General features: G+C 38.8%; 1 protein-coding gene across 3 annotated transcripts in view; it reads right to left on the reverse strand.

Annotated features, from left to right (window-relative positions):
* STK38L (serine/threonine kinase 38 like) overlaps window positions 1-13,047 on the reverse strand; it is a 721,763-nt gene that overhangs the window by 47,989 nt on the left and 660,727 nt on the right. For all 3 annotated transcript variants that reach the window (XM_044087725.1, XM_044087724.1, XM_044087726.1), the window contains one exon: window positions 11,038-11,161. In XM_044087725.1, the coding sequence (XP_043943660.1) occupies window positions 11,038-11,161 (124 nt within the window). The remainder of the gene's footprint in view (window positions 1-11,037; window positions 11,162-13,047) is intronic.

Below are 13,047 nucleotides of genomic sequence, written 5' to 3' on the forward strand. Positions count from 1 at the left end.
TTGTCACCGAGCCCTTAAACATTCTTAATACACATGACACCTTTTGCTTGCTTTTTAAGCAGTTTACACAGAGGTACGTATCACAAAACATGGCAGTAGTGGTGTCCTGTGCCCTGGGCGAACTAGCTGGGACTGCAAAACAACACTGGAGTGCAAAGTACAATTATGCTGCTGTGGACTTACAGTAAAACAGTACTTTGGCTGCTGGGGCTGATTTTTGTTTCTCTTTTTCCACATTAATGAAACTGAACTCCCGGGTTTAATTAAAAAATATAAAATGGCAACTGTTGCAAGCAATAATGCCTGACAGGATGGGTATTACTGGGGAAGCAATGGAACACCCGTGGGTGTTATGAGGGTTGATGCCTCTGGTGTAATGCCTCATAAAACCCCTGTGTAGTCCATTACTTCCCAATAATGCCCACCCTGTTAGGTATTTCGTATATATATATATAATATATATATATATATATATATATATATATATATATATATATACACACACATAATCTAGTTCCAGGTAGTTCACTGAGAATTATGTGTGTCTGTGCCTCTAAATTTGTGATTGTGTGTGTGTGTGCATGTGTGTGCATGTGTATAAACATTAAATACTTACATTGCTTATATTTTGGATGTAAAATACTCCCTCCAACAACAATTATATTTACTACAGCAAGTTTGAAACTTTAGGTGTTAGAACTATTTTACATCAAACATTTTTATTTATAGTAATACAAAGTATAAAACAAGTCAACAGGACATTCTCTAAGCTCTACAATGCCCTCCAGGGTGTGCTTTTTTGGAAATAACACCTGTGGGACTGGGCCTCAGAACATCCCCAGACATGTATTATTTCCTCAATAACACACACACCCCATTAAGAATTACTGCTCGTGTATCACACTTAAAATATTTAGTTCTGCAAAAACAGAGATAGTTTGTCATTTTTAAATGCTGCAGCAGGAAAAAAATGAAAAATTACAAGTGTAAGTGATGCAAATCTCCAGATGATCCCAATCCCTGGAACAAATGCCTCAAAGGCTTCTTCAGTTTGCACTGGGAAAGTCATACATTACTTTACCCCCTTAAGATACAGTACTGGCTTGGAAGTAGCTTAATATGGACTAGTGTTAAACTGTTAGGGTTGTCGGGGGAGTGGTTAAGCTGTTCAAGATATTAGCAAACTTACACATCAAGCTTTATATATAATCAGCATGATTTTTTTTTCTGCTAAATCATCCAATCAGGTTCCTTCTTTTGTGACTGCATTTTCTAAACTGGGATAATAGCCTTTTGTTTTCTACTGCAATATGTATGTCACTAATCAGTCTGTCATCCTTGCTGCTTAACTGCATTCCTTGCTTACGTTTAGATCAGCTGTGCGACTACAAGTCCATCTCCTTTTTTCGTTACTGTTGTTTTATTGTTTATCCTTCTAACTGGGTACTGCTTTTGCAAGTTACTGCTCTTGAATAAGTTATTTTTGCATTCATAGGTTCATAGGTTCATAGGTTCATACTAGGCTATCTGCCCAAGGGCATTTATAAGCCTAGCCCATAGTTATGTGGCTTTCGCCACCCCTTTAGTTTGAATAAAATTGAATTTTGCCTGGCACATTTAGACTGTTCCTCCAATATGCAAAGTCCTTTTTCACTTTTTGTAGACCATACCATGCTATTGTGTTATGTTATGCTTATGCCATAAGCAAAAATACATATTTTCATTCCAGACATTTTGCAATGCCTCTTTCATAGAAACTAACAATAACTGCCTCTACTCCCTTCATAGACAGCGAGAAGGACTGCTTCTAGTACTGACCTCTTCAGTAACATACATTGATAGTTTTTCCCCCCAAGTTCACTAAGCATTAAGGTGGAGGTAAATTTTTAACATCAGCTTGACAGTACATCATGAGTTAAGGGGACACTTTCTTACAGGGTACATCAAGTCACACCATAGAATTGCATTTTATTAGCACAACATTCCACACAAAGTATTACAGATTCAAAGCACTGTAATCAACCAAGTAAAAACAAGTGAGTAAACAAGCCAGAGGAAAAAAATGAAGCAGGAGTCTGCACCATTTGTTAAGCAAAACAGAATTTAGTATATAATTAGAATAAAAAAGGTGTAGGAACACTGAGCAAACCGGCCAATAGATGCAGGAGTAGTGGATTTCTCCAAGCTCGGCCACTTAAATTAGTTCAAATGATTAGCTGAAAGGTACACCAGAAATGTGGGAAGTCAGTTACAGAATTACTATTCACATACAAAGATGATAGCTTAGAGGGAGAACCTAGAAGGTTCCAGTAATGGAGAAGTGCATAACCCTAATAACTGAAAAGTATAGACATTTATCCAAACTGGTAAACAGCTTTTGATACAAGATGCTCAAGAAGAACGTTTTCATCATTTTAGGAATTCCCTTTGTGTAGGGAGGCAGAAATCCAAGTGGCACAAATACAGTAGTATTTGTACACACTAAGTAAATCTAAAAAGAACCAAGCCTTAGAACTTCAGCTGTAACATACCATATGAAACAGCTGTCCAGTGCTGTATAAGGTGATTGTATAGAGTACCACTGCATAAAGTGAATATGGTTTATTACATCTGGCCTCTTACGTTAAGTGAACAAGTGTATACTGTATGGAGTACTGACAGCATATGTCGTGACTTTGCTGTAAGGTAAAGCAGGTTTGTCCATTTTCCTGTATGAGCTAAGAATCTTAGAACCAAAGAACTGATTAAGACCATAGTCTGAGAAACCGCTATCCTTGTTTCATTAGTAGGTTATTTTCAACAAAGTAAATAAGTAGATACATCTGTTGATTTGTAAAACATTCATGTATCTGAATCACCTTGAATGTTGTTATGCTGATGTGCGAAAAACCCAGAGTCAGTATTCAGTAAAATACCAAGATATTTGGTACTCAATATAACAAGCCATCTTCCTTTCCATCAACCATTCTGATGAAATCATTATATTGGGAAGTGTGTTAATAGATTTGCTGATATCTTATAGACAGATATCTCATTTTCGCACAATTCTGCTACTTACTCTAAGGTTGTGCAAACTCTGAATAAGTTATTTTAAGTAACGGGATACATTAGGCAAAATTCCTTGCATCAGGAGTGGGAGCTTATACCATACATCGATCAAGGCTTTTTCAATGTTTTTTTTTTTAATTCATTCTTAACCAAAAGGCATTTAACCTGCTAGTAACAAAATATATCAGTCTTCTTTTGACTAATTGAAACTAGCAAAATCTAAGCTATACTTTTCTTAACCACTGCCTGAATATCAAACATTATTGACCCTTTTTCTTCCTTCCTGCACATCACTGTTACCAGCCCAGCCCTCATGCCCCATCCTCACCAGGTTTTGTAGCTACTCCATGCCCCCCCCCCAACTCACTCCAGTAATTGCTGGGGTCAATCATGTACAGAAGGCAATGGGGCTCGGCACATTTGAGCTTCCGTCTGTGGGTCTTACTTGGGCCTACCAAGTTTCTCTCCCCCTGCTCTTTTGGGTTGTGGTATGGTTCAGGGTAGGTGTGCAATGCTGGCATGTGGTACATTGCCCTGCCTCCACAGCAGCTCATCCAGGCCCACTGTTACCCATTTTGACCAAGTCTCCTCTGGTGAAGTCCCTAGCCTCCACTGTGGACCGTCGACAAGATGCTCAAATACCACTCCACCCCACTAGGGTGGTCATGCCTCCGGGTTCTTTGAGTCATAGTCAGGGCATTATCCCTATATGCTACTGAAGCAGCAGGGAATATCAACCATACTTAGCTGGTTAAACAAGCTGAAGAAGTCTTATATTAGAAAACAAATGGGCATGGAAAATACTGGAAGACTAACTGATGTAAAGAATATGAAGAACATCAAAAGCAGCTGCTCTAACTCAGTTCCCTTAGGAGACAGCAGACGTATTATGGGAAAAAGGATGACTACAGGCCAGCAGTTCAGGGAACTGGTTATAGCAGTGGCTTGCTCCAAGTGAGATGAATGTCCAACATCCCTGGCTAGAACAGCCTATTCACAAAAATGATGAAAGATAATTAACCATATTTCTGATAACTGGTAGGATGTACTGAAGAAAACAGAACAAATGAAACTGGCTTAGAACAGAATGGCAATAAATGGTCCCTGACAGAATTAAATGCATTAAGCTCTCTATACTGCAGAACATAGAAGTTGAAGACACCAGTACATCCAGAGGGTGTCCACAGTTCTGAAGGTTCTAAGCAGATACAGTATACAATAGTCTAACTCCTGACACTCGTGTTAAAATATGTACACAAAAAGTCAAATTAAAGTCAATTTTATTTACCTAAGTAATTCTTCTTCTTCTTTCGGCTTTTCCCAGTTAGGGGTTGCCACAGCGGATCACCTGTCCTATAATGACTGGCAGTAGAATTTTACGGTGTCGAGTTGCCAGCCCGGCGCCCAACCTTCCACAGAAGGCACACACATGCATGCACTCACGCCTATGGCCAATTTAGAGTGTCCAATCAACCTATAACATGTCTTTGGGATGTGGGAGGAAACCGGAGCACCCGGAGGAAACCCACGCAACCACAGGGAGGACATGCAGACTCCACACAGAAGGCACCCCAGCCGAGGATCGTACCGGAGAACCTCTTGCTGTGAGGCGACAACGCTAACCACTGCACCACCGTGGCTGCCCATTTATTTACCTAAGTAATAATATGTTAAAAAGGACAACAGAAAACAAAATAAAATATCTCAACTAAGAGGGGAAAAAAAGACAGCTATTTTAATGTCTGTTCGGTTGTGAGGGTAACAATTCACAAGGTCCTGGATCTTTGGCTCCCTTTTCTCCTCACACTTTACCATTCCTTGTCACATATCTGGTTAGACAAACAAGCAATAAAGCCCAATGGGGTATGCATTGCAGGGAAAAAATGTACTGCCCACAAGTGTTGTGAGAGCTGATGACACTGCTGGAAAGTCTATTAGTTCCCTGTAATGCCCACCTTAGAGGGCATTATATCAATTAGATATGGGCTAACTACATATTCTGATTAGTACACACATTTTTTTATATTTTTGATGTGAAATAATTCCTTCACTTAATGTTTCAGAGTTGCTTTAGTATATGTAATTGTTGTTGAAGTGTTTTACATCCAAAGAATAACACACAAACACAGCAATTACAACTACTTTTGAAGCTGACTACACATCAGATGTCTCATTGTGATCAAACAGATGAAAACATTGCTGCAGTGCAAGGCACTACACCTCCCGTGCCTCTCAACAGTCCTTAATTTTGCAAAATATCAAGGTTTTTTTTTCATACTTTTACTCTGTCCCACTGTCCTCTTCTAGAGCATTACGGAGGAATACAGTGATTCAGTAAAGCTAGATATTATAGTTTCACACTTGATATTCAGAAAATGAATACTGGAGGAAAACCTCTTGCTCTATTTACTTATTATGTGAATCAGGGTTATATTTAAAATCTATCCCTGCTGTCCCCAATTTTTTGTCTTTGTCTCTATACTTTATATATATATATATATATATATATATATATATATATATATAGATATATATACATATACACACACACACACACACACACACACACACACACACACACACACACACACACACAGAAATAATTACATTCATTTTTTTCCCATGCTTGCATCTTTTAAGCTTAAACAGCAAGACCTTGTTAACTGTTACTGCAATTGCTGCTTGCCACTTTTTTTTGTCCATGCTTCATGGCAACTTAATATGCTGCCATGAAACGGCAGACTTGTTTTTCATTTTGGGTGATACCTGTATGTTAATAGCTTGTTGAAGAATGCTCACAGGGTATCACTGTACATTTTCCTCATTAACTAAAGACAATTATTTTTTTAAGATTCAGACAAATTTTTCCAATATCTATACACAGTCTGCCTCCCAGGATTAAAAAAAAAATCACTTATGGTAGATACCACAATGAGAAATGTACATACTTTATTGATTTCCTTCACCATATAGAAAAAAGTCAAAAGCCCCTTTCTCTTTTGCCAACTTAAAGATTTTTTCCTTTCAAACACAAGTGACCAGTCTCATGAGGGTGAATTAAGACATCATTTGATACAGCTATTTCAGAAGGGAAGGCAAGATAATAAAAAAGGACTTGGGTCAAACTGGAAGCATTTTAAGCTGGATTTGTTTACTATGTGTATTCAAAGATTTTAGTGTATGTGGGTGCATTAAAAGGGAAAGTGGGCTCTTTCACGGACCCTTTGAAGTCACAACCTGAGAAAATAAAACAGCAAAAATTTGCATAAAATCATATGTGACATATATAAAGATAGTAGCTGCGAAATCATCATCAAATTCATTGGGTCAAACACAGGAGTCAAGATTTACAGCAAAGTTTAAACAATGAACCAAAACAGTTACCTCACATCATGAAAGCAGTTTATAATTTTAATATTTTTTAAACTTTTTTCTTAACTCACAGTTCTTGATTACTCTTTTTTCCCCCCGTTTTCATGGTAGGTTGTTCGGAAATGCAGGTGCTGTCTTTGAAAGGTTCTTTCACTAAGGAATAGATGGACTATCCCTAGAAAACAACTTCTTTGCCAAGGCTGAATAACAGATCAGCTTGAAAACCAACAAGTACAACTGCAATGTAGCTCTAGCTATGACTGGTAGACCAGTAACTTGAGACAAAGATAGGCAGTGGCATTCTCTGCCCTGGGAAATGGAAATAAAGCAACATATTTTAATTTCTGTAGTTTATAGCAGTATGGGATTACTGGATGAGTTCAGGGACTCAACAGGCAGTATTTTAATTTCTGTAGTTTGTAGCAGTAAGGGATTACTGGATGAGTTCAGGGACTCAACAGGCAGTATATACTCAAGGCCTTGAAATACGGACTTTACGACCAACTGCAAGACGTGCACCAATGGGTCAGAAACTGGACACTTTGTAGTCATACTTCAAATTATTCAAGTCTTTTTCAACTAGATGCTCTGTATGTGTTGTAAAAGTACGTTTGATTTGTGAACACACAACTTCTGGTATTCAGTCTGTTTATGTCTAACCCATACAGAATACTGAATTATGTTTCTAAATAGAGTTCCAGCAGCCAAGATGGGAGATTTCTGAGGGTTACTATCCAATTTACTAGCAAGCAAGCAGTCACTTCCAGACAAGAAGCAAAATCTTTTTTTGTCACCCCCTGCAGTGTTTTATCAGAGGAAGCTGAGGTCAGTAATAACTGCACCATCTGCTTACATTGTGAGACTGATTTTGGGTTTGTCTAGTCTATTAGTGGGTGGTTTTCACAATTTGATTTTTGCTATTTCTCTTTCAAGCATAAATATGCCACAATCCAGCAGGGACAGGGAAGAAAGAAGTAATTGGGAATATATTTTCTGGGAGTGCAGCAAGTTGGGGAAATGTAAGGGATTCCCTGCAGGATGCACTACTGGAAATGATGGGTGGGCAGATTTGTGTGATGAGGGAGATGATTTTTCTGAGCTATGATACAGAATCATAATTGCCTAGATATGGTAAGGCCTTGCTGTGTCTAATTATGGTGGCTGCCAAAAAAGCAATTACTAGTAAATGGAAATCAAAATCTAAACCAACTACACTGGAAGTAGTGAATATAGTAACAGAGACAAAAGAACTGGAATTGAGATCTTTAGAAAATGGTAGGAGCAAACTACATAGGAAAAATGGGAATTGTGGGAACAGTACATACAGAGAGGGAATGAGGTTTAAAAGAAAGCAGGACTTAAATGAGCTATGTAATATTTGACTGAAAATTATTGGGTAGATTACAACTGATGCATAATGTTTGCAAATGGGAGTGTGTCAGTATGGTTTGTGATGTAAAATGCTTGGTGCTAGGATTGTGTCGCATTTATATAGAAGTACAACTCCCTGTGTCGTTAAGCGATGGTTTAATAAAGATGTTTCTTGTTTAAAAAAAGTCAGGAATTGAATAATTTATGTAATGTTGTTTAGATTATATGATATATAGCTTAATGTTTGTAAACATGAACTTGTTAAGACAGTTTGATTACTTTTATACACATGTAAATTTGCCTATGTCACTAGTGATAATTCAATAAGGGTGTTTAAAAAAATGATACTACAATGTGCAATACTGCTTGCAGTAGTTATTTCTGGAATTTGTTCTCTAAATGATTAAGGAGGATGCCACACTGTGTAAATCCCAAACAAGGGATATGACCATCTTCAAGGTTTGACTGTATAAGACTTTCTAGTTAAGGATACTACCCAGATTCACTGATTCAAGTCTCTGTACTGGGATAAATAATACAACTGGTCTGGATCGTGTAATGTGGTTATCAAAGCAAAGATGTACTGCTTCCCTTGCGGATGCTCACTTATGAATAGTTTCCTTAAGAAGGTACTACAGAACTTCTTGGACATCCTTACACATGAAAGAAACCAAATGCCGACAGTGCCAAGCTGCCACGGTAACACTTGTACTGAAGGATGAAATGTGTATGATGGAAACAGATCTCTAAAGAAAGCATGCTGATGGTCAGCAGTGTGAGGAAAATGGCTATTCTCAGTTTTTATTCACCTGATGGCCCATGATGCATACTGCAGATGCCTGTCTCCTATTAAAAATGCATTTAAAAAGAAAAAAATATCCCACCTACTTTTGCCATGAAGCACATCACTAAAAAGGCTTGTTGCCAGAGTACTACCCATCTGACAAGTTTATAGGAGGTCCAGAAAACACTTAATACAAGGTAGGCAGTAGGGTTTCCTTGGAATGGAAGCTATTAGGGTAAGATATGAGAATTCTTAAAAGCCTTACATGACAGAAAGAGAATACATAGCAGAAGAAAAATCAGTGAGGCATGGAATCGACGGGTCTGTATTGGATGAACAAATGATTAAAATCTCGAGTACAACATGCTGGACACACTTTAATCAAATGTTCATCTAATCGGAAGCTGAAAATTATGAAAATAGGGAGTTTTGAAAACTTTTACTTGGCCATGTCACTGAATTTGATTTGTGACTTCAATACGCTAACCTGTCTCGAATGGCCAGGTAAGCGAATCCTTTCCTCTTGAAAGAATTTGCTTTGGCATTACCAGGAAATTGCCCTTTCCCCAATGTAGAGTGATCTCTGAGCTGGTATATTTAGTTGGGGGGTGTGAGAGGCGAAGCCCCCCCCACCTTCTCCTAAAAAGTGGAAGAGTGTTTTTAGGTATGAAAGGTTTGAAATAATGTGAGTGAGTAGGGGTGTACATATATTGGTAGTTTCTATATGTCTCGTATGTCAGTACAGGGAAGGTGTTGGCCAAACGAAATCTTTCGATTACCTGATTTTCAGCCATTTCAGTTTCTGATTAGATGAACGTTCAATTACAGTGTGTCGAGTATGTTGTACTCGACATTTTAATCATTCTTTCATCTAATATAGACCCGAGATACCACGGTGGTAGCATTGTTACCTCACAGCAAGAGGTTCTCCCGTTCGATTCTCGGCTGGGCTTGGGAGTGCCTTCTGTGTGGAGTCTGCATGTCCTCCCCGCAGTTGGGTAGCATTCGAAAGACATGCATGTGTAAATGGGCGTGCCTTCATTGAAGGTTGAGCATCGAGCTAGCACCTCGGCATTTCGTAAAATCTACTTCCAATCATTAGCAGACTGGAGTTCCGCTGTGGAGACCCCTTACCGGGAAAAGCCGAAAGACAAAAACATCGACTACCCTCTACTATAATTAAAGGGTGCATCCAGGTAGCAGTCCTGTATAAGACAACACTGGAAGATAAGGTCACAGTGGCAGAGTCATTTCATGGAAGTAAGAGCCTTAAAATGCTTCTGAATTCATATAGGCATGACTTGGCTGGAGGGACTAGACAAGAGGCCAGAAGAGGTTACTGATGTTGAAATAAGGAGCAGGAGTGGCCGCTTCATAGGGTAATGGGCTGCAGCTCTGACAATGACCCAGGAAACTTAGGCATAATTAGAAAACCCAGTCTCTTTTGGAGGGTGGGACTCCCAGGTAAGGCTACAGCCCATAATAGAAACTGCAACCACTAGCCCTGTCATACTCATTGTGAATGTGCCATCTGAAATCAGTGATATAATTTTGTGCTAGGTGTGTGTTGGGGGGGGGGGGGGCTGTAGGTAGGGCATAAAAAAATGCAACTCCCAATGGACAACAGCTCTCAGCTCAGTTCAATTCTCACACCAGGAGGTGGGTAACACGGCTATGACAAACCAGATCTGAAAAACGGGGAAGAAGCTTAATAGGTGGAGTGACGAGGAGAATGCAATAAAATAATTAACAAACAAACAAATAAATAAATAAGGGATAAGAACTCAAGCAAGTCTGCTCTACACAAACAAAAGGAATTAGCAGCACTCCCAGATGGTAATCCAGTATGAATGAGCAATAAGACGGTGGAGTCTGTCAGAACAAAGTTCTTCCAATTTCTGACTTCACATCAGTAAATTTCTGATGGAAAAATAAAGTCAGAGCTGATGCCAGATAACTGCTATGCAAGAGGCCCTCACAACTCTAGGAGGTGATGAGGGAAGACAAACGGCAAACTGTAAAAGTGCTACCGGATGTGGAGGCAAACCTGCGAAGAAGTCAAAGCAAATTTTCAAGATTCAGACAAGAAAAAAACTGAATATACACATTTAATGTGCATTAAGTAGGCTTGTGTAAATATAAACATTTAACGTGCATGAAGTAACGACAAAAAAATGAAATTAGAGACTAATGCCAAAGTTTGTTATACTGTTGGTCAATGAAAAAAGGTCATTTGGAGCATTTCCTCCTGAAATAACGATTACGTAAAATGTTTTTTGTTACATCATACACTTAACATACGTCTCACAGGTGTAACAAGCAACAAAAGGTAACAAAAAGACAAAAGTAAGATAATACTGCATTATAGCCTCTCTAAAGCAAAAGGTAAAACACATTTCTACCTGTAAGTGCCATCCTTGTATTTTATCAGCTTTATATATACCACACAGTGCACCACAAACCTTAATATCAAGTCCTTGGCCTTCTCTGAGGTAGGCACTTCTGGAGGGAATACAAGGGTTTCTTTCCAGTTCATTACTTTTCTGTAGGTTTCCTGAGGAGTTTCAGAGCAGAAGGGAGGGTAACCTGTAATATCATCAGATGTACAATTTAGAAAACTCAGAATCCCAGTATTTAAGTACACTAGTTTCACTTTTAATCAGTATCCATAAAACTGAATCTCAATGTGCTTTGCAGATCAGAAGACATGTTAAATACTTATTGCTTCAAGATAAGCAATATGACTTACAACAGCACAGATCTAAACAAAAGAACTTAGAACAAGAAAATAGTGACTAGCAAAGGGCTTACACTGAGTAGAAAAGCAGACGTTGCATCACAAATTGCCTATGTAGTAAAATGTATTTTTTAAACATCTTGTTTCTGATGCAAGATTTCTTTTACTCCAAAGATGCCATGGCAACTGCAATGACTCAAAAGGAGCAAAAAATCATTACTCTAAGTGTATTGGTTTCATGGTACAAAAGGATTCTAACTATGAACCAGCCAACCCAGTTTTGTCTTTGTCTAGCAATCCAGTTAATACAGAAAAGCAGGGACAGTAGGAGTGAATGGCTGATGCTGACCTACCATCCAGGAAAGAGGGAGGATGGTTACCTAATCCACCATGTGCTTGGCACTTAACAGAACCAGGTGTTTTTACAGATGATAAGAACAGCTGAAGACATGCACATTGCTCAAGATATACACTACACCATGTCAGTAATTAAATGTATTCACAGAAGAAGTGTGCATCTTGCAATAGGGCTGCAATTGTGGAGCTTTATGCATGTGAAGCCACTTGTGAGGACATGGGCTCAGCATCCAGTCATCTAGAGGTGCGTTTCCAGTGGGGAATGAATGGGTAAGAGACAGAAGAGGCTTGATGGCCAGCAGGCTCAAGAGGCAAAAAGACAGAATCATTACTCCATTACTCATTAGGTACAGTGAAGCACAAAAATGTCTGGAAAAATACATTATACCAGATGGTGCAAAGCAGTGAATAAAGTAGTGCACCTGCACATTGTCATTTCAGGAAGGTCTTGGGGGCATACACAAAGTGATAGCATTCAGTACCTTATTGCTGTGCAAACATTATGTTGCACCACAAGTGAGCTGCACACAGTACAACTGTGGCCTGCATAACGGTCTTTATAAGATTAGCAATGGCAGAAAAAGCTAGTGATACAGAGAACAGAACAGGTGGTGAGTTGCATGCTTATGGCAGCATTAATTGTATTAGCAAATTACTGAACACCACGGTTAAAAGTTGTACTATGCCACAGTATAGAATCCCATGTAAGGGAATGGTCTAGTCTGCAGTAATACCATGCGTCTTCCCTCCTATGTGGAAGCCTCCACTAGGATTTACTGTAGCCATAGTACTTTACGGTGGTTACAGTCTGTACCCATTTCAAAAATACATGAAGTCAGTCTGCATTTATAGTATAATTAACCAAGTTGTACTATATGGAAACAAAATAAGTCAGAGCAATTAGGATCTGACTAGTTTGTGACGAACAGATTCTGTTGCATCAAAGACCCAGGTTATATCCAGTGTTCATGGTAAGCATATATGTGTTACACTGTAACCTGTGAAAACTCGGCTAGGTGATAATTACAGAAGCATTTCATTAAAGCATGCTTTTATGCCAAAAAGAGTAATACAGTGGTTCAGCGATCATGATCTCTAACGCTCAAATGTCTGTAGCCAAATCCCAATCTCTGGTCATTGCATGGACTCTACATGCTCTCCTTATTTATATATGTGTGGATTTTCTGCAGGTACTGTAGTTAATTCTTACTTCAGACAAACATGTTGGTTAATTATGCTTAGGGCAGCAAGGAACATCAATAGCGAGAATTTATGCCTTAAAATGCTAGCAGGTCTGAGCCTAATGTCTGGCCATTGCCTGGGTCTGCATCAGTTTTCTGTAGCTATGCTGATTTCCTCTCACCTCATTATAAACATG

Source organism: Protopterus annectens, chromosome 11.part0 (assembly GCF_019279795.1).
Source record: "Protopterus annectens isolate FY-2018-M chromosome 11.part0, PAN1.0, whole genome shotgun sequence".
Classification (NCBI taxonomy): domain Eukaryota; kingdom Metazoa; phylum Chordata; order Ceratodontiformes; family Protopteridae; genus Protopterus; species Protopterus annectens.